The sequence below is a fragment of the Branchiostoma floridae genome, chromosome 7 (genome assembly GCF_000003815.2).
Source record: "Branchiostoma floridae strain S238N-H82 chromosome 7, Bfl_VNyyK, whole genome shotgun sequence".
NCBI lineage: Eukaryota > Metazoa > Chordata > Leptocardii > Amphioxiformes > Branchiostomatidae > Branchiostoma > Branchiostoma floridae.
The window spans coordinates 5455814-5477544 of record NC_049985.1 but is presented as its reverse complement, the minus strand read 5'-3'; the positions used below and the strand labels follow the sequence as shown (position 1 = coordinate 5477544).

The window sequence follows — 21731 nt, the reverse complement described above, 5'->3', positions numbered from 1 at the left end:
CGGGTTGTACGTCCCCGCCTGGGTAAGGAAAGCAGAACATTCTCTTACCGCTGATTCAAACACTGCCCTTTCATCACTTACATCGACAGTCATGCTTATTGGTTACCATTACTCATGCCACAATGTATGATTGAATGTAATTAATTGGATTACTTCGAATGCTTACAGCAGAACTACATTAGAGACTAGAAAGCGGATATATTTTTCCAAAAGGAAAGAGCGAGAGCAACAGCTGCGGATGATTTTCATGTATTTGATCACCCAATCAAGTCAGAGATTGCCCCTTCGGTAACCTGTAAACATTCAGATGCAGAAAATGGATCATCAGAATCACGTCACACGCACACACGCTCACGCCCGGAGCCTCTACTGGGCACGATACGAGCCATGTCTACAGGAGAGGGCCACACGAGGGGGACGTGGAAAACTGGAAGGATGAGGATTGATTGAGTGGTAAAAACAAGCGATCCAGAGAGTCGTAGGTAGTAATCGTGAGAGAATGCCTGGGTGTGGGAGGAGGGGGGGTCACACAACATTCCATAAATCGTCATGCCACGTTATGCACGGTACACACAACCCAGGCAGTACCAGGCATGAGTATAAAGCTACCCAGAAGACAAAGGAGAAGCACCGTACATTCAAGGAGAATAGTCCTCAACTCGGGCGGTGGTCTTGAAGACAAGGCGGCTATGTTTAGCCCATGTTCTATAAACAATGAGAAGTCATTATAGCTTACCACACATCGACACAAGATCAAGGGGACACTGGGAAAAGTTCTTCAACTAACACAAACTTCTGTCTTTTTCAAATGGCAATACATCTGGAAAAGTACACTTCCAGAATACAGAAATGGAATATAAATGTATATCTTGAAAGTCAGATAGTTTAGACAAATTGGTGTTTGATGATTTCTTTTGACTAAAGCATTCCCTCAAATAAAAGGCTTCCCAGTGTACCCCTTTCAAGCTTGCTCTAAATATTCTTCTTTCCCTGAAATTTGGATGCTATATACATTCTATTCGTCTGTTTCTTCAACTGCTGGCAAAACCTATTATATGCTTTATAACACCATACAATTTTCAAGGCAACAGACCATAACAGTGAATAAATGCAGTCCATGTAAGCACGAATACAGAGTCATCTTCAGATCAACACATGCCTGCTATCGATACTACTTATCGCATGTAAGTAACTCTTCTGACAGCATACAAAACACGTAATTTTCTTTCAATCATTTATTTTGAACAATGCACTGTCATCTTAAACTTTGAGCAATAAAACCCACACGAAAAACAGGACAGACCTGCATGCCGTCGCCATACTCGATAATAACATCGGTTTTGACAGGCATTCATAAGTTGTGGTACAAGGAAAGTGAAGGAAGGTGGTAACAGGAGGAGCGGTACTTACTGACGGCGGTGGGCACGTTGGGCACGGCGGGTGAGCCCAGACTGCTGGCGGGGGACAGCTGGCTGGAAGTGTCCATCTGCTCCTCGTTGTTCCGGTTCTGGTCTTCGCCAGGCGGCATGTACGCTGGCGGGGGCGTGTCTGCTGTGGACAGGACGAGACAGCGACAGTTTACACACAATCTTTAGGTTAGCCTGATTAAATCTCGCTTATAGCAGCATGCTCAAAATCCAGGGATGGGCCAGTTACAACCTGGACAGCAGAGTTTGTGTACCAAGTAGCTACCAAAAATGTCCGTCTTTTTCTTAAGCCAAAGAAAGAGAAAATCCAGACATATCTGATCACTTCACAATATCATCAGTAAGCAACTGCCCACTGCTCACTAGGTTAGTAAAAGAGGATGAAGCGGTTATTTAAGAGCTGTGTTTGTTTAGATCAAGGCGTCTCCAGATTCACATGTTTTTCTGTCCCACTCATTGTTTGGAAGTCCATGTTGTTAATTTTTCTTGTTATATGATTTCAAGCTGACAAAAATACATTTACACCAATTTCATGTCCCTTCAGATTTTTGGGACGAATGGGATAAAATTTGCATCCGTCCCAACACATAAATTTCTGTGCCAGGATGGAAAGATGCATCCTGAAGACAGCCCTCGTCTAACTCAAGTGAAGTGTAGAGAGAAAGAGGAGAGTGTAGTTACCCGGTTGGTTACCTGGCTGCATACTGTAGGGACTGCTGGGGCCGGAGCTGGCCGGCGAGTGGAGCCCGGGCGAGTGGGGTGACTGCATCCCTGGACTGTTCTGGAACGACTGTGGAAACGTGGCATTGTGGGGCATGGGAGGCTCGGGAACGTTGTGGTACGGTAGGAGCGTCTGCGACGGGACGAATTCGCTGTGGCGGGGTACTAACACGGGTGGTAGCACTGTGGAAAAAGAGCATGTTGGTTAATTTCCCACATTAATAATAAGTTTACTGCAGGTAAAATGACAGATTCAAACATTGTAAAAACCAAGTGTCTACTCTAGTCTGAAAGCTAACTGTTGACGGACTGATGTTGTAATTCAAGTCTTTAGTTTGTTTCTATAGTATTTCTGTATCTATGTTCTGTACATCTAGGGCTTTTTATCATCAGCATACTACTTGTAGTACCTGTAAAATTGCTTCGAAATAAATTTCAAAATTAAAGGTAGTGAAACTGAATCCCTTCTCCAGTATCACAAATTTTACAATATAACACTTGAATATTCGAAATATATAAATTATCATACAAAGATTACCACTTAAAGAGGTGGCTATCTACACTGTACATGTATATAAGTTACAAATATGAAACAAAACTGTTCAAGTACAGGTCCATATCTGTGCCTGTATCTGTAATTTTTTTAGGTACACATCCCTACCAAATGAACATCCGAAATGTCATAACAATCAATTCAAGGATGAACCACACAGGTAATTATTCTCCCTTTTAATCACAAGAAAGTATTGGCCATATCTTTCCCCCACAGACACCACAGAAGCTGAGACAGATAGTGACTTCACCCTCCAGTCCCTACCTCCACCATCTCTCCTGTGTTCCCACCATCAGATCAATACCAGCCCACCCTTATCTGCTGTACTTCACCTCCAGAGACACTACACAGACAATATTACTATCACTCATCCTTCATGCAATTTGGGCTATCTCCGACAGAGATCGCGGCGGGTCCCAGGCATATCTATTACCAGTGCCTTCATTCAATATGCCCTCGCTGCGGCGGGACGGGACGGTTGAATCAGCCGGGAAGATCGGGGTTTGATAACGGCCGGCGTTACTGTGACTTCGCCCAACAGGAAATCACGACCTGCTTGATACATTGCCACAATATCCAGAGGACCTTTTCGTATGGCTGCTCGCACATCGATAAAAACAGCTAACATGGAAAACAAGGTTTAGAAATAGGTCAAGATTAATTTCCCCAGCTTTTATCCCATGGGAACTTTCAATCATGTTTGATAGGGTCACTGTACAGAGACATTCTGAATTTGTGTGTGGGGAAGGTGTACAGATTTGATTTGATTTGATCTATTCGGCACCAGGGCTCGTGACTGCGACTAGATTTGGTCGCAATGCGACCGTAATTTTAATAATGCGCCTATTCTTTAAATGATGGTCGCACGGCGCGCCAATAAAAGAATTAGCAACGCCCTTATTTTCCCCCGAAAACTTCGCTCAAAGTTCAAAATTCGCCGATTTCGGCCTTCACCGAGCCGCCATTTTGATTCTAACTCAAGTCTCGCGCAAGTCTCGCAGTAACTCACATCTCGCGAACCGCGAGAGTCGCACCCCATTGGCCATTTCGGCGTGACGTAGCTCGCCCGGGCTGCATTATTGGTGGAATATCTGATATCCCCGCTGTGATCGCGGGAAAAATCACGCAGGAAAGCTTCAAAAGCGTGTAACTTTGACGAAAACTCATCGAATGCCTAAAGTCCTTGGTGATAAGTACATGTATAGGATTCTTTTGGAGGTTTTTTTTGCTTGTTTGTCGGTGGAATGCGGGAAAAACAACAGCTAATGCGACGATGCCAAACTGGGGAGGGGGGCTGTGTCGGCACTGAAGTCGTAGAAAATGTTGAACGGAGGTCGCGATTTTTTCACGGTTCCTTCAGATATTACTTTTGTTGCAGTCTTTATTTTCAAAAGACTGATAAATAGATGTTGTTTGTTGGGAAAAGTTCGATTGATTTGCCCTTCGAACACATCTTTTCTGCTACATTTTTTCAACTGAAAATATGAATTGTTTGTACACAGATTTTTCTATATAAGTTAACACTGATGTTACAGGCTACAAGTAAACCTCTAATTTTCCAGTGCATCTATTTTCAGCTATGTTCTTAACAAAGTAGAAGAGATACAAAAGAAAGACAAGATGTACCTGACAGTCCTGGCTACACTTTCTCCTCTGTTGGTTTGCAGATTTTCTTGTAGACTTCTTTAGTTTGTTGTTGTTGTATATGTAACAGTCAAGTTTCACCTTTAGCAGTAAGGTTAATTTACTCTTCCTGATTGTGTGTATTAACTTATGAAACATTATAAAAATCATATATTGTAAGGAATCAGTGTTATATTACTTGAAAGTGATCTCATGTATTCTCTTGTTTCTTGTTTGGTTACTGGGTAACTATATATAATATATAACACCCCTAATTAATTCTTTAAGCCATACCCACCTCTAGTCAAAAACATTGATTATTGGAGTAATATTTTGTATGGCTTCAGACGTTTGCTTGTGCTCCCAACCTTTCATAGTGGTGCTCCTAACTTTTTGCTGGCGCTCCTAAGTTTTCGGAGTTAGGAGCGCCATGCTCCTAGGTTGGAAAAAAGTTAGTCTGGAGCCCTGGCGCACAGATATATATTGTACTGGGAGAAGAAGCCAGTTTTCAAACATGTATATAACATTACAATTGTTCCATTTACATTATTGTATAACAGAAGTCCTGATCTAATGGCATACTGGCTCTTATACTGACTCTGGCTGCCAATAGCTCTATTAAGAACATACATGGCCTCCGCCGCTATATTATTTGTCCATGGAAAATAATTTCTGTATTTGTCCCGTGTGTCTTACCTTAGTTGAATCTGAATGAGCTTCTCATGTCTTGGCCTAGGTTATCGTTCATGGCATAGCAGTTATTACTAGTAATATCAAACATATTTCGACAGTTTGTCTTCGTTATAGTGGCAACCAAAGTAAGTCAAATAGAAAGCTACGGAAACCCTTGGCATCTGACACTACAAACCCAAGCAAAATTGTCCCCTACAACTATATTATGGGGTTCCAGGGCCTTGCAAGTCACCTTGATGCGATGTCTGTCAAACGTACGCAACACAATCCACATAACAATGACTGATGCCCGTGATCCCGTCAAAGCCTGGCGAGGACAAAATTCAATCGTTCCGCATGTAATTAGGATTGTCCTGATTTGATTTGGCTGCTCGAGCAGATTACAATTTGACCTTCAACTCAGTTAGCTGATCCAAAATGCTTCAAGCTTGTTCTGTCATAAAACGAGGTATCAGTGGGGTTGAGTGAAACACAGAGACAGGGCTGCATTTTTACAAAGGTGTCAAAAAATGTTTTAAAAAAATGACAATGGTATTCAGCCTTTAGGTGGAAATGTTTTATGAACAAATCATTCTCACGTCACCTCATAATGTTTAAAATTTAAGTCACTGTGGTTCTCAACATAGCAAAAATAGCTTTATGTCAAACTATAAAAAAATATCAGCATTTCCTAATAAACCTTATCGATAAATTAATTCAAAAGTATACAGGCAATACGATTTCTATTTTTGATAACAGTTTTTTTCTTCACACACTTCATAGTTCTTCTGATGTGAAAGTTGTTTGCTGCAATGCTATATTATCTATTTCGTTCTAAAGGGGTTGCCTGTGTTGAGACAGTATTAGTACTACAATGTATTACCTAATACAATCTAGTTAGAACTTAGGAGCCAACCAATCGGCTACTGGTCTCCATTGAGTGGCAAGGCTCATTAAGACAAATCAGGGAACTGGACAAAATTATCCCTGGACAAAATTAGAGAAGATAAAATTATTTTGAAAAGTGCACATTTCCAGCCGAGTAACTGGCCTCGGGGGAGTCATAGGTCTTCTTCTTGTCACATCAAGCAGGGTCAAGGTCTGGGGGTGGTTCATTTCATACACACAAGGGTGGACAATAGATCTTAAATCCTGACTGTCCATCACTACTAGTGGTTCAACCAATGATAACATGGCAATTAGCAGTGAAGACAATGTGGCTGCATGTCCGTCAAATAGTTCATTTCTAAGTTTTATATTTTACATTTCTACGTTTTGCTGGGATTGGACTATATAATAGCCTAACAGGGTAAGGCAATTTTCATCAATCAGAGCTCTATGCTTGTTATGTTGACAACACTGTCGAGTGCTCTGCATACCAATTACCTTTCTGATGTGATTATTCCAAGAATTTACGTAGCTATGCCGGAACAACGCATACAAATCTGTCTTGGTAATAAAAGTTTGCCATAAAATTAAAAAGGGCAACCTAGTAAACAATTCATAAGCTACTGTACATAAATTTACAGTGACAAAACAACAATGTATCTTAAACTGATGTGATTATCCCAAGCATTTAGCTATGCCGGGACAACGCATACAAATCTGTCTTGGCAATAAAAAAACCTGCCATAAAAAGGACAACCTTGTAAATTCATAAGCTGCTGTACATAAATTTTCAGTGACAGCAAAAGAACTAATTGAACTATGTTAAACTGTGTTATTGTAGCTATCCTTCCATATCCCTGACATCCTATAGCATACTGGAAGAGTGACTCACTTTACTATTTGTTTTCATTGTCTGACGAGTAAATCAACAAACACTTTGTAAACACCACACAACCCCCTACAACAACAAATACCACCACAAGCAGTCATTGCCATTCAACGTGTGTCTATGAAAGGGACCATTTTGTTTCCATTATTTTCAGATTGTCTGCAAAATCATTATCAACTGGCAACAGACGTTGATGGCACGATCAATTTATTAGTCGTTCGCCACTCGATCGGATACAAACAAGGTTATTTCACAGCTTGGTGCAGATTCAAGGTGGTCCGTATATTTGATAAGTATCTGTTTTTGGTAAAATCATACCACCACAGGGGTTCATACTGTGGGCACCAGTCAATAGATATCCACTGATACATATGTATCGTCATGGACCAGTCTTCTCAATTCAATCACTGTATCAAGATCACATCTGCACAGACTCAACTCTGCACACAATCAAAATAAAGTACAGGTACCAAATAAGAACAGCTTTATCAGTTATTTGAACATATACTTGAATACTTTTCTGGATTTGATACAGATTTATTTGCCTATAGTAAGTCTTTAATTTTTTAATACATAATTCAAACTATTTTCAAATAAAATGCAGGATTTCTTGTGGTGATATAAAAGTTGTTTAGAATAAATTAGATGAATAGTAAAAATGGCCCATGACTTCATATCATAATGACAATGCGCAAGACTGTCATATTCAACTACTGTACTGAACGGACATTTTATCTTGTACTTACAGGCCTTCCACTGGTTAGGCCAGAAGAGCTAAAAAAACCCTGGACTGTGAAAGATTGCTTTTATCAACTCTACAGACTACTCTAACCCAGAAGCACGTTCTTACACGGCTGCAAATGTTTCTCATGACCAAACGTGTTACCTGATCGGCACAGCTTCCGGACTAGACCGTCCTGGCTCCACTCATAACGACTTTATGTTCTGGAGGATGTTTAGCACTTAAAGTCTAATAACATTCCCACCCTATTAGTCTACAAAGACTTGAACAAACACTGTATCCCTAAAGAGGAAGTTCGGTAGAATGCAGTAAGGATACTACATACAGATGTTGGGGTGAAGGCCATCTACCTAATTATATACTTGGTTATCGAGGTGAACAACTTTCAGAGAGAACCAGAAGTCAAAAAACATTATCTTCTACCCAGGGTAACTGTTAACATCTGCTTGGAGATACTGTATAATTTACTTTCACTGGAACTTAATTCGAGGTACAAGGGAAAATGAGGGTTCCGCACTGTTTTTATGTTCACAGTTGAAGCAATTCAGTAGTGATACAAATGGAAACGCATATTCATACTGAGGTTCATAGAGAGGTTATCATGGAACAAAAACCACAGGAAATATTTCAAGATGTACAGTGAACATTTCAAGATGTACAGTGAACGGGGCCAGACTGAGGGCTGGTGAGAGTAAGGATCCCCACCCTTCCTGTTACAGACTCCCCACACCCTTTCAGGGACAAGCCATGCAGAGGGATGTCATAAGAACTGGGTCAGGGAGGTGCCAAACGGGGATGATTCTGAGAAGCTGTTTGCCTGTCCAAGAATCTCAGATATCTGCTGAATTTCACACGTGCAGGGATTTCCTGAGACAGCGAGCGTGGGTATGGCGACCGACCGGGGTTACTTGGGGGCAGGGAGAAAACAAAAAAAAACAGAAAAATACAGCTGCATCCTGAAACCCCTTTCTGACTCACACCCCCATTGAAATCCACCCTTGGCCCCTGTCTGGTTGGAAGGAAAGGAATAGAGCCAAGTGGGATGGTCGGACAATGAGGTCTTTGACCTTTGGCCTTGACCTGGGGCTGGCTATTTGTTCAGGGGACCTGCAGACCAGCTTCACAATGAATAACTTCCTCCTAACTGTCTGCAAATGTGATCAAAAGGCAGCTGGCTTTTCAACTAGGACTTTAGGAGTGGGGGAAATCAAAACAACATTGGTGCAAGCTAACTCTGTTTTCCTAGCTGAGTTGGTCACCCTTCTAAATCATGGAGTTTTTATCACACACCCACAACGCAACTTAGTTAAACTGTTGACCTGTAAAAGTGTAATATACTACTATATACAGTATATCATGAGTCTTCCAAAGTCTATACCGCTTGCTAGCAGTCTGACTGACAGCTGCTAATATTATTATCTTGGCTTTCAACTTGAGCCTTCAACCCAGTCAAGTATATCAATTGATAGCCGTCATCGAGGCCCTCGGCAGTAGAAAGAGCCTTTACACTCCTTTCCAAAGGACTTTCCCTACCCAATCATGTAAGTGTCGTTGACAGAATGGGATCGTGACCCCTCTTTTCAACCTGGTCAATACAGCCAGCAGGGAACCAGAGATGTGTGTGCCTGAACTTGCCTGTTGACAGACGTCTAGACAGTTTCTGCAAATATGCTAAGAACCCAATTGGTATGATGAGGACCACAAGTCTCTGTTCCTTACTATAATAGTATAACTCAGCCCAACACATAATGTCATTTTATGAATTTGTTTTAAACCCTTTTCCATCATACTATGTTACGACAGAGTGAGACTGTTTGCTGCGATTAACCACCCATCTACGTGAATATGTTGTAGTGGACGTGACTTCCTTTGTACCAACCCAATTGGTATGGTGAGGACCACAAGTCCCCGTTTCTAACTGTAACTCAGCACAACACATTTTATGACTTTGTCTTAAAAACCTTTTTCCATCAAACTATATCACGACAGAGTGAGACTGTTTTTGCTGTGATTAACCACCCATCTACGTGAATGTGTTGTCGTGAACGTGACTTCCTTTGTACCAACCCAATTGGTATGGTGAGGACCATATCCTCCGTTCCTAACCGTAACTCAGTCCAAACCAATAGGTGACTTTGTCTTAAACCTTTTTCCTTCAAACTATGTTTCGACAGTCTTTTCAGTGTATGAGACCGTTTTGCTGCGATTAACCACCCATCTACGTGAATCTGTTCTTGTGGACGTGACTTCCCTTGTACTTGTAGCCATGTCGCCTTCTATCTGAGAGATCTCTTCAGCTTAATCCCCTGTTCTAGTGTTGGTCTTTGCTTATTTGCTGTGATGTGGAGGTACAATGGCACTAGGTGCGTGGGCCCTTCAGGTAGCTAATTACATTACATAAGTGTTCGTACTACCTGAGGTTGCCATGGCGAACTGTGTAAACACGCCGCCCCAACATCCCCACACCCATCTCAGACCACCGTGTGAGTGGAACCCCTTGTTCAACCCTCCGAGCAAGAACAATCTCGAAGCAGATGTGGAGGGCGAAAGGTTGTAACGTTCTCTGACTGCCATATGTGGGGTGACGGGCTGGCAGTTGAGCAGACCATCAGTCAGAAAACGTTGTTACCTGTCTCCTAACATCTGCTTGGAGACTTAAGCATTAAAGGTCTTACCTGGGCTCTCTACCCTCTTGTAGTGGTACGGGTTGATACAGACTTCCTTGGTGTCCTTAGCCCCAAATGGATAATTGCAATGCTCTAGTGGCTTCAGCTCGTGGTGGCTTTGTAGGTCCGGCCATCGCCACACTCTACAGTATATCACGTGGGGAAGGCCTTTTCGATGGGAGACTTGCAAGCGCCCGTCCAGGGAGCGCGGGATGGTCACGCACTTGCTGGGCTGCCCCGGGCAGCTCAGCGCCTTCTCCAGTTCCTCCATTGCACCTTTTTTCTTCTTCAGCTTCTTGACGAGCGAGTCCACGGCCTTCTCGGCCCACTTCTCCTCCTCGTCCCCCTGCTTCCAGCCCAACAGACGCTTCACGGCTGGGCTGGTAAAAGAGAACAGGCTCGCCATTGTCATCTTGCCTGTGTGGCCACCAGTTTGAAGGGAACTGCGTTGGCTGCTGCTACCAGGCCACAAGAAGTCCGACCTCTCTGGCGGGTGATGTACGCGACAATGGCGACGTCCTACAACGGCACACACTCCTGCAACGCTGCGGGCTACACTGACGGATCACCGAACCGCTCTTCTGCATTGATGAATATTCATCCAGGGCCTTTCCTGTGGAATAATAATAGACACAGGGTTGATGAATGCGCTGGTGGGCTGCATCACATGGACCTGTCAAGTGATCTAATTCCTGATGATTCAGACAACAGGTATGCCAAGCATTGACCCTGGCTTTTTCACATTACCATGTCCAATATTCATATGTTTGCACAAAAGATTTAGATAAAACCCTCCCGGAATGGCCATATTTCAAGCACGCATCAATAATACATTATAGTAAATTGTAGTATGGGCCCATAGCACCCCCATATAAACATGGCCCGATGTTACTCTAAAAGAACGCTTCTCGGGCCAGACGGCAAAAGGCGGCAGGGCGGCTACAGTAAAAACACAAACTATCTCCATTTTGTCTAAGACGGATTATATTTCACAAGAAAACCAACTCGCAGACAACAAAGCCCAAACACACTGGCCTCCGTCCAATTTTTTCTGAACGCCGCGAAAGCAAAAAAAGAAAAGGCGACCAACTTTGCCCTCGCCCCTCCCCACACCACTTCCTGGTGTCCAGAACCCGCGGGCACCGTGCATGTGTGAACCCGAGGACAACGAAAGTGGACGCTGCGTGGAGGAATTCGTCTGAGTCACAACAACGCATGGGCAAGGATTGAAAGAGCGGGGAGAAATTCCGGCATTGTTCTGGGGGCCAACACGCGTCCAAATCATACATCAAAATACTCTGTCAAAATGGCGCCGTCCATTGAAAATAGCGACCTCCCCAAATACGGAATACCTACACAGATGCTCGGCACAAACCCAGGCTTGTTCCGCGCCCACTGATGGAGTCGTCCTCGCTCTAATTATTCATCTACGGCGGGAAAATTCTCCGACAAAAATACATTCCAGAGAAAAATTGTCGTTTGAGCGTCAGGCTAGGCCTAAATTTCGGCTGGAGCTTTCGACTTGGCGACACTGGGACTGGCGGCGGACCACCGGCACATGGGGGTTAAAGCATCCATCCGCGCCGGACTACTTTCACAAATGTATCTATTTTTTCCTGGATACTAGAACACTCCTCTGGCAGTCTAAGTACGTTCATTCTAGTACGGATATTTAAGAGAATAAACAAGGTACATACTTACCACCACGGGTTGACGAGATTTGAAAGGTAACGGGCGGTCATTAGAACTACTTTCTCTCATGGCGCAGCAGGAAAATGGCTGCAGCCCAGGATGGGGTGCAGAGGGGCGATGACGTCACCAGAGTGGCGACACTGAGTCTGAGATTTGACATCAACAGTCCTGGGGGGTCAGGGACCGTCCGCAAAATAAATACGGGCTGCAAAATGAAGGGGGAATATTCGCTTTCCCTCCATTTATTCGGACACAACAGCGCAGCCTTGGACACTCCGCCATCTCGCCTTGGACTTTTATATTTCCTTCCGAAAGAGAAACAGAACGTGTGCGCTTAAAGGACATGGCAGCTAACCGACACCGCGTCTTGTTGTCGGTGTTGTAACAATACATGAATAGACTTATATGGATGGACTCCACCTACTGTCTTTTCTTCATGCTGATACAAGATAATGGTGTAAACAATGAGAGAAAGTAGCCGTGAGCGGTCCGACGCTCTTTTGAAGTCCATGCGTTCTTTGCGGCTTGGTTTGTTTCTGCTGCAGTGAGCATGTTCAAAGAAAAATTTCCACACTTAGAATATCTATTGCAACTACTGATAATTCTACATCTTTATTCATTTACTTATTCATTTCAAAACGGGTGAGTGGCCCCTACAACTTTTTAATAACTGATAATTCTATATCTTTGATACGCTTTGTATACGAAGCATACTAGTAGATAGATGACCTTGTACCTAGCCCTTTGACTACTATGAATGTGTAATAAAGATTTTTCATCCATTCACAATTCAACGAGATTTTATTTTTCCAGCACCGGTGTTGTGTCAGAGCAGTTAGTAATGTCATTCTCTAGATACAAATGCTTTATTTCATTATTTTGTGCATTGCCGGGCGAACCTTAGCCTTGGTTAAGCCTTGGTACCATTTCTACCGGGACTCCTTACATTCGCAACCCTTAGTAGCGAGTCAGGCTAGGCGATCCTAACAGTTTTCATCTTTAAAGCAAGGAATGAAAACCATATCAAGTTATCAGTGGAATCGGTAAAACTGATAAATTACCGGATGGAGGATATTCGAAGAAGAACAACAACATTACGCATATGATGACCAGGTAGATAGAAACAAACAACTCTATTAGTAGTCTCGTGACGATGTGTTATTCCACTTGCGTGACCAATTATTTACGAAGTAAAAGACAGTCGCATAAAATCAATGTTTACGATGCTAGTTTATTGAGAAAGTCATTGCTGACAAAGCTCATAGAAAAACGACGAAAGCTCTCGAAACAGGGATGTTTTGTGTTTTGTCACACCAAGAAACTTTCATCAACAATTACAATTGTCTTTTTACTCAAAATGATTTCGTTGTTTTTGTTGGGAAAACAGTTGTTTTTCCTCCCGTGGTGATGATAAATTTGAGCCTATTTACTTGCCTTTTTAGCTTGAGTCATTGAGTGGGCTTGGAAGCGGCAGAGAGAGATCACGAAGGCTGACTAGGTGGATTTCTGACGGTACATTTTCCTTCTGTGTGTGCGGAAGGTACGCGGACATTGGAGGTCATTGGATGGCGCACAGGTCGCTGAAGGAGAAGACGCCGAGTTCATTCTTCATTTCAGGCACCTGAGATAAATCAGGGCGTTCACGGTTTTCGTCAGTGATCCCGCCTCTACCTGCACAGACACACACAGGAACTATTGCTGCGATGTTTTACAAATGAATAATTCTTATTCTGACTCAACTTTCGAATCCGGACATAAAAAAGAGCGGCTTTCAATTTATGGAAGTTCCCATCGTTTTCCTGTTGATGTCAAGGTCAAGGCCTTCATATAAGCTTGGATGGACGAACTATGAGTAGCCTTGAGTCCAGCCTTTTTGCGCGCGTTTTTAGTCGCTCCCTGAAGGTCCGCTTCTTTAGGGGCAGAGGCCAAGTTGGGACGCGAAGACCGCGACCAACCTTTGCTTACAGAATAGACTAAAACTTAGTAAAAGCACAACAAGGCCGGCTGAACTCCACGCTAAATTCTGAGAGGCCTGGTGTGGCGACGTCGGATCATTCAGAACTGAACATCGAAATAGATTGCCTGTCACTTCGGACCTAGTATATAAGCAGGTGTGCGGATAAAATGTAGTGCCATATATCATAAACCAAATTCGCCCTGTCCATGACGGCCCTGTGAAGTTCACACAACACCCCTGCACCCTAGAAAACCTTCTCCATCATCACTTTTCTATGATAACGTTATGTGTTCCGATGAAAAAAAAGCACTTCAACGCGAAAGGAATAAAACTTCCTACTGAAGGTCATTCATGTGTAAGGTGAACACCTTTTCCAATAAGCTCTTTTGCAGTTTTGGTGGTAGTAAACCACAGGAGAATCCATCATCAAACCATATAACGTTGCATGTAACAATTTGCACTATTGCTAGCCTGGATACCAGACATCACACGATAGATATTTTTGAGATCGGGCTGGAGTCTGTTATCCAGGCTACATTATTACATATTTTTGCCACATTGGGCCAAGTACAGTTCACATCAAGTCCGTAACAATTTAGCGTCCCAACATCTGCTTGAAGAGTCTTGCCAGCTGTAAGAATGTCAACACACCTGGAGACCCGCTGGCCCACTAACGTCTAAATCTGTGACTGTGCCGCAGATTTCAGCGCCAATCCCGGACTGTCACCACCTCTTTTATCCGCGAAGCGCGCCAGGCAAGACAGAGAGCACGATATTTAAACAAAGGAGAGGAGAAAGTGCGTGCTCCCAACCCCAAGCAATCCCACAGGCGATTCGTCACTGTTGTCAGTGTGTACTAAACACGCCCTGACGGTACCGGACCCCGGAGTACCAACACAGCGCCAACAGTTCACGGCGCCAACCAAGTTTGCCGTTCCAATTAGAGCTTTCCAGGCGGATTGGCATTACTACAAGCGATGTTATTATGCACTTGTCCTTGCCAAAGGGCCCGAACTGTCTCGGAGTACACACAAAGGCCATTCGATGGCGACTTATTTGATCTACGTATTATGCGGTAATGCAGAAGTTGTTGGTTTCCTCTCTGTACGTGCATGTAGTACAATTTTCGTACTGCCCAAGCAAATATTGGTGGGGAAGACTTACCTTTTCATTATATACCCCGTAGTGTACAGGTATAACAGTACTTTTCCGTGTCAGGTGGGGTGTACGGACAGAAAATGAGAAATAATGTGATAAAAATGTCACAGTCTTTTTCGTCCAAAAGCAACCGTTGCTTGCAGATATACTTTAGGGCATGGAAGTACTTTTGAAAGTCACAATACGTTTTGCCAAGTTTTTGTGAAAGTAGCAATTGCAAATTTATGTTACATACATGTACATGTAAAAGGTGGAAAAAGTAGAACGAATTCATCTAATGATGATCATGACTGTCACACGACAAGCATCATTTTATAAGTCCTTGGTGTGACGAAATAAAACTAGTCTCTACCAGACTCCGAGTCGCTTGAAAAAAATCGTAGAAATGGTACAAATAGAGGAGTATGCCGGCCAGAGGAATATAGCTGGCTAGGCAACAGTAACGCGACCGCGAGCTGTTCCCTGGCCGGTTATATTCCTCTCTATTTGGTCCATTTCTACGATTTTCCAGCGATCCGGAGTCTGGTAGAGACTAAAATAAAACAAAGTCTTGGATGGAGCAGACATTTGTAATTGCAGACTCAAGAAAAGAGTGATGTACACAATTATAGGAGAAGTCCGTGTCATTCTCTTGAACATCTGAGCTTCTAGGTGCGACGTAGTGGGTACTTGTATAGCCTGCTGTAATGGTCACAATAGACTGACTGAGAATGTCACAACATTGACTTTCACCGTTGTCGGTTTCATAAAACGGCATAGCGTCAGTGGTAGGACGCCTTTCGGCCATTTCTAGTCTTGCATGACAATTGCTTTAGGCCGACCTCAAAGTCTGGAACCGATGGAGAAGAATTGTATGGACAATTTCAAATGGCGATTTATAATATAATGTGTAATAGATAGTTTTAATAATTTTCAGTGTTACAAATGAATAAAATCGTGGCCCGGTGCCACCGTTGTCAAACCTCCTTGTACAAACATAACAATGTGACTATGAACACATGATCGCACAAATAGCTCGTCAACTACTCACAATCTCAATTTCCTGTCGTTGATTTGGTAATCAAAAACTGATACCTGCATCTACAATTGAACACTGTATTGTGCGATTTAAACAGTGAAAAGCGTTGACCTAATAGGGTTGAAACCGGACACCACTGCTTGGAGTTTCAAACTCTTGGACAAATTGACACAGGTGTTAGTGTGTGCTACATTTTTGTCGTGTCAGTGCACGTGTGTGTAGTTAGTGCATGTGAGAATGTCAGCGTCCTTCACCTAGTTATATGACTAACCTATCAACAAAGACGACCTAGGGGAGTTTGGAAGGCGTTTCACATCGCAGCGCTCCCTGGCGTTGTGTAAAGGAAAGACATGCCAAATCGCCAATGATGCAGCCCAGTATAAAGATGAAAGGGCCTAATATAAATGCTCGTGACAAGCTCAAAGATGTAACTTATATTATCAGTTGCTCGGTAAGTTAAGAGGCTTGTGGGTGTCGGCTTAAAGGGGAATAGGGGCAAATCTAATTTCAACAGCTTTGGTATCAGCAAGGAGCTTCAGTTAGAATTCAGTCCTTCTCTCATTGATTGAGTCCTAGGAAAATCCAGGGTGTGGATAGTTATAGAATATAGTCAGCATCCTACCTGCTTTCCCCCTTCCCAATTTTCATTTTGTCCTCTTGCTAAATTTTAAATTTAAGACAAGAAAAAGATGAGAAGCAAGGAAATAGATTGGAATGGTCCTATCTTAGCTTCACAACAGAAAAGCAGCACATATACTGTGGAACTTGTTACTAATAATTTATTAGTACTTTATGTATGTACAAAACACATACAATAGGGAAAGCATCTATGCATATACATGCGTATAGAAATCGTGGCACCTGTCATACAAGGCCTTTGTTGTGTGACAACAATTGTTGCTTGGCAATTGCTACTCGTACATATATTGTATCCCAGTTCAACTGACACTGGCAAGGCATATTGCCATTTCAGCTATCTATCCTATACATGAATATGTGAATACATGTGCATAGATACATGAATGATATCTTGTAGCTGTTTTTCCTCATTGAAATGGTGGCAATCTACATACTGGTCATACCGTATAATGAACAAAATTTTCATTAGTAATAATACATTTCTGCCATTATAAAATAACTTATGCCAAAGTAAATAGATACAACAATACATCTTCTGGCATGAACACATATGGCTTTTCTGACACATGTATGAATGTTCCCTAAATGTTGACATCAGAATGGAAAACCTCATAATGTTATAACACAATCGAAGTTGAAAACATTTTAAAGGCATTATGGAATCCTGATTCTGAAATAATATCAAACAGAAGAATAACAACTGTGTTTTTGTAGGAGGAAAAAATACTTGCACAGATATAAGTAAGTTCCCCTTCCCATAGCAAGTCATGCATTGAAAATTTGGCACGCATAGGAAGAAGACAATTTTCATTTTCTCAATCAGTGTAGAAAGCTAATTTTGTTACCACAGCTATCATTAGCCCAGAATATCTCTAGCATGGACATAGGGAATGCAGGGTGTGTCGTCTGTGAGCCAAGTTTGACTTCAACAGCAAACACCCCCTTTCTACCATGGGATTTCCTACATACCAAGGTCAATGTCAATGCCAGTGTCATGCTTTGCACTGAATATCTTAATCAAGGCTCAAAATACTCCTTCTGTATCCCTGCACTGGTGTAGGTAACTTGCAACCCTGCTCATCTCTGTCAAAATGTATAGATGGAAAACTAAACAAAATACAAATATTTGATGGAAATGCAGACATTTTCTTACTAGCGCTAGCTGAACTGTGATGGACAGTCTGGGTTGGTCTATGACTTGCATCTGACATGGTTTACCTGAACCATCATTGTTAATTTTCTTTGCCTTTCAGTGCATTAAACAATATTTTTAAAACTGTTCCTATATTCAAGGATGCAGCTATCAATAATGCAACACAATAAATGAAAGTTTATGTTCCCTAGCGTTACGGGCTGGTTTTATCAGTGCCAATTGCAGTCAGAAATACCTACAGAACTCTTGTTGTATGGTCGTACCTGCACTAGTCTACATCTACAACTGGTATTTTGAGCCCTGCTATAAGTACCACCCTATAACCTCCTCAGTAGTAGTAGTCCACTGTGTTCTCAGTACCTCCTCAGTACCAACTACAAATGTAGATCTACTCATAATGACAGATTGACAGAGAATGTGGTATGAACTAATCTGGAAGCACACAAAGTTTCAAATATCATGGAATTTCAGCCGAGAACATTGAATTCACTTTGTTGCATAGATGATACACTATAGTCGAGAACTAACATCTACCATATGCAGTCTGATTATGTGTAAAACTACATAGAGAGACAGAGGTAGTCAAGGAGACCTTGCTTCTACAACAATACTGGCTTTAAGTGGGCAACAAGTTACAACCAGGTATCCAAACCTATTATAGCTGCAAGTCAAGTCTCTTCGTCCCCTCTCTCTCTCTCTATTTGTGAGAGATGATCAAGAGACTTGGCAGCAATAATAGGTTAGGATACCAGGTTAGAAAGTTACATTTCAATACATTATTGTTTTACTAAGTGGCTTTGTATTGCTATGGCCTAATCCTAGTGCCACCTCTCTGAGGATGAACTGAACTGATGGCCCAAGTGTTAACATGCACACTATCTGTTACCACATCTGCTTGAGTTTTGGAGTTTGCTATGAGAACATGTTCAGTTTCAACTTCTGTAGTTTGTACATGTATTTGATAGCAATTCTAAAGCTTGCGGGTTCATGCCTTGCAAATCTCTTTCTCAATTTTGTGGTTTTCTTCCATCTTTAGTGCAACAGATGCCGCAGCTTTGGCAAGGTCTTCCTTAGACATCACCTGAGTCTTCTCCGCATCACCTTTGCTCGCTCCTTCTTTTTCTTTCTTGGCAGTTGTAGCAGTTGTGTGCTTGTTGTGTTCCTCTTTAGATGGTGTCTGACCTGCAGTCTTGCTACTTTCTTCTCTTTTACTCTCTTCTTTCTTCAGGGCGGCAGCAGCCGCTGCTTTGGCGAGTTCCTCTTTGCAAATCAGTGGGATGCCAATTTTCAGATTTTCGTCTTTCCTTAGAAGAGCTCCCGTCTTCAGGAGCAAATCTTTCTTGTCAGCAGACTCCTTCTTAGTCTTCTCTTCTGGCTTGGGAACAGTACTACTACTACTAGTGGTCGGCTGGTCATCTTTGCTGCCATGTGGTTGGACTTCTTTTGTAGTATCAGTTACTACATCCTTACTGTCTTCTTTTGGGCTCTTTTCTGGGAGAATTTTAGGCGGCTTTAGCGTACATTTCGTCTTGATCAGACTGTCCTCCAGTGGGTTTGGACGACTGGCTTCGCTCTGCAAGGCCTGGTCACGAGACTCCTCCGCAGTTCTGATGGCGTCAACGCGCTGCTGCGAATTCGGCTCCATCGTGTTGATCTGTTCCAGTATGGCGTGCATGCAGCCTTCGTGGTCTTCACTTCGCAGTGCAGCTCCCAACCTCGGGTCAATCCTCTCTTTCACCGCTGCTATTGACTTTACAAAAGGTGCAATCTGTCTGGCTATGGTGGTACAATGTTGTGTCTCCTGTTTAAGTCTCATCAAATCCTTCAGCTGTGCTTGGTACATCTCCTGCTCATGGGTGACCCTCTGGAAACACTCCTCCCACCACTTCTGAAACACAGACTGCATCTGTTCCACAGCCGTGTACTGGGTAGAGATGGTGAAGTCCACCTGGCCACACTCTTCCATCAAGTTCGTGACCTTCTGCTCCCGTGTCAGGCAGCGCCGCTGTGTAAGATCTCTGTGGAGCTCCTGGATATCCTTCTTCAACTTCTTCACCCTGTCGTTCAGAATCTTGTAGTTTGCGTCATAGTTCCTGCTGTGCTCCGCAAAGGGTCCAGACTCGTCCACAAACACCTTGCAGCTGTTGGCATTGAAATACTTGCCGTGGCATATACTAAGGCCAGTAAGGGCGGAGTTCAAATGCATGGCAGTTGTCCTACACTTCTCCGCTAGACTATCAACAGTTCCATCTTCATTGTTCCTCGTATGATCACCTTCTCCATTTGCTGACGTTCCCAAGCTGCCTGGTACGTGTCCGTTTGTTTTTGAAGACCTGAAGGCGAGTCCGTTCCCAAGGAGAGGTTCGAGACAACGGGCAAATTCCACCTGGTGGTCGCAATTTATGTTACTGCTGGTCGTGGGGCTGAGCTGGTGCGGCAAGTGCACGATAGCCATCAACCTGTCAATCAAAACAAACCCCAGATCTAGGAAGTCGTACTTGTTGGCTGTTAGGGAGAAAGTCTTGCTACTGGAAATGTTGACTTGCAATGTGGGGAGCAGAGCGGCTAGCGTGTTCAACTGGTTCTTGAAGGCTTTTGACTTTTCTTGGTACTGCGTGTCAACCGCTTCAACGAGTTCTTCCTTTCTTTCACCCAACTTGTCCTGCATGTCTTCAAAGAGGGTCTTGATATCTTCTTGTTCTTGTTGAGCATTGGACTTAACTTCCTCGCCGAGTGCACGTAGTAGGATGATGGAGTCTCGGACAGAGCTTTGCAGATCCTGAACGGACAGGACGGCTTGTTCGAGAGTCTCGCACCCGTTCTTGTACGCGGTCTCCAAGTCGATACAGTGAGCTCTGTCCTCCACGGAGGTGTCACGGAAACACATGATGCACAGGAGGTCGCGTTTCTTGAGAGAGAACATGATGTACGGTTCTCCGTGCTGAACGCACTTCTTAACCGTCTCCTTGAGTCGACGCACGTTGTTCAGCTGCACGACGTCGTGTTTGGAGAACATCTTGGCGCTGTGCGTCGTCTCCTTGCACTGCGTACAAAGGGGCTGGCTACAGGTATTACAGAAGCACATCGGCCCGCAGTCCTTGTGTGAGGCTTCTCTGTCACAGTTGGCACAGAATACCTTCTCTTCAGTCCCATGCACCTCCACTAGGAACTTGAGGATGGGGTCGACAGGGGGAAGGGCGGCTCCTTCCGTGAGTTTAGTGGGAGAACTGCAGATGGGACAGGAGATGAGGCCTTCGCTGGCTCTCCCTCGCAGGCACTGAGCACAGAAAGCGTGGAAACAGTCTAGAAGACAGGGTTCCTCAAACCTCTCGTTACAAAGGTAGCACCACATCGGGTCCCGGGTAGGGCCGTCCAAGTCCTGTAGGGATCCGAGAGGCTGGAAAATTCCTCCAGACATCCTTGTAGGCGGTTGTTACTACAGACTGGGCGTGTGAAATGTGAGTCTATGTTGAGGGGTTGATATATGCCCACAAAAGACCTCAAGAACTGACCGAAATATTCCAGCATGCGCGGGAAGCTGTCAAACACCCGCAGACGACAGGAAGTCTTCTTTCTGGTCTCTCCGCTGTTTGATTTTTGGTCAAATTACGGGGTATAGTTCAGAAATCTGGTGCTGGGTTGAAGCGCTAAGCGTCTGTGCCAAATTCGGCCTGCTATGCAAAGGGATCGCTGTGTATTTATAGCGGGACCGTGCGTCAGGACACCGGCATTTTTGTCCTGTCAAAACTCTGGGCCTGACCCGTTATCTCATACCGGAGGTTCCACTTCCGGGGTCAACAAGTTAGTAACGCACCACGCGAGTTATGACAATACTGCACCACATAAAGTACAAAATGAATTGGATACTTTGTATACTTATTAGCTACATACAAAATTTGTAAGCAGCTAATCTTTTTGGGCAAAAAATGCACAA

The 21731-nt window shown here is 43.4% G+C and overlaps 2 protein-coding genes across 4 annotated transcripts in view; both read right to left on the bottom strand.

The window, feature by feature from the left end:
• The window catches only part of LOC118419549 (mothers against decapentaplegic homolog 5-like), a gene marked incomplete in the record, with an annotated part of 18059 nt that extends 6305 nt beyond the window's left edge, over positions 1–11754 (bottom strand). Inside the window, 5 exon segments of one of the 3 annotated variants that reach the window (XM_035825983.1) lie at positions 1–18; positions 1411–1551; positions 2109–2330; positions 10190–10793; positions 11537–11754. In XM_035825983.1, the coding sequence (XP_035681876.1) occupies positions 1–18; positions 1411–1551; positions 2109–2330; positions 10190–10592 (784 nt within the window). 3 annotated transcript variants of the gene reach the window in all.
• Positions 11755–16767: 5013 nt separating this feature from the next.
• On the bottom strand, positions 16768–21594 carry LOC118419536 (RING finger protein 207-like). Its single transcript, XM_035825968.1, has 2 exons — positions 18158–21594; positions 16768–18121 (listed from the first exon to the last, which is right to left on the bottom strand). Exon 1 carries the CDS (start codon positions 21213–21215, stop codon positions 18783–18785), a length of 2433 nt encoding a protein of 810 aa, XP_035681861.1. The 5' UTR covers positions 21216–21594; the 3' UTR covers positions 16768–18121; positions 18158–18782.
• Between the last annotated feature and the right edge of the window lie 137 nt (positions 21595–21731).

Excerpts from the sequence above, each read along its gene's own strand:
- LOC118419536 (XM_035825968.1), bottom strand. The coding sequence starts at position 21,215 with ATGTCTGGAGGAATTTTCCAGCCTCTCGGATCCCTACAGGACTTGGAC.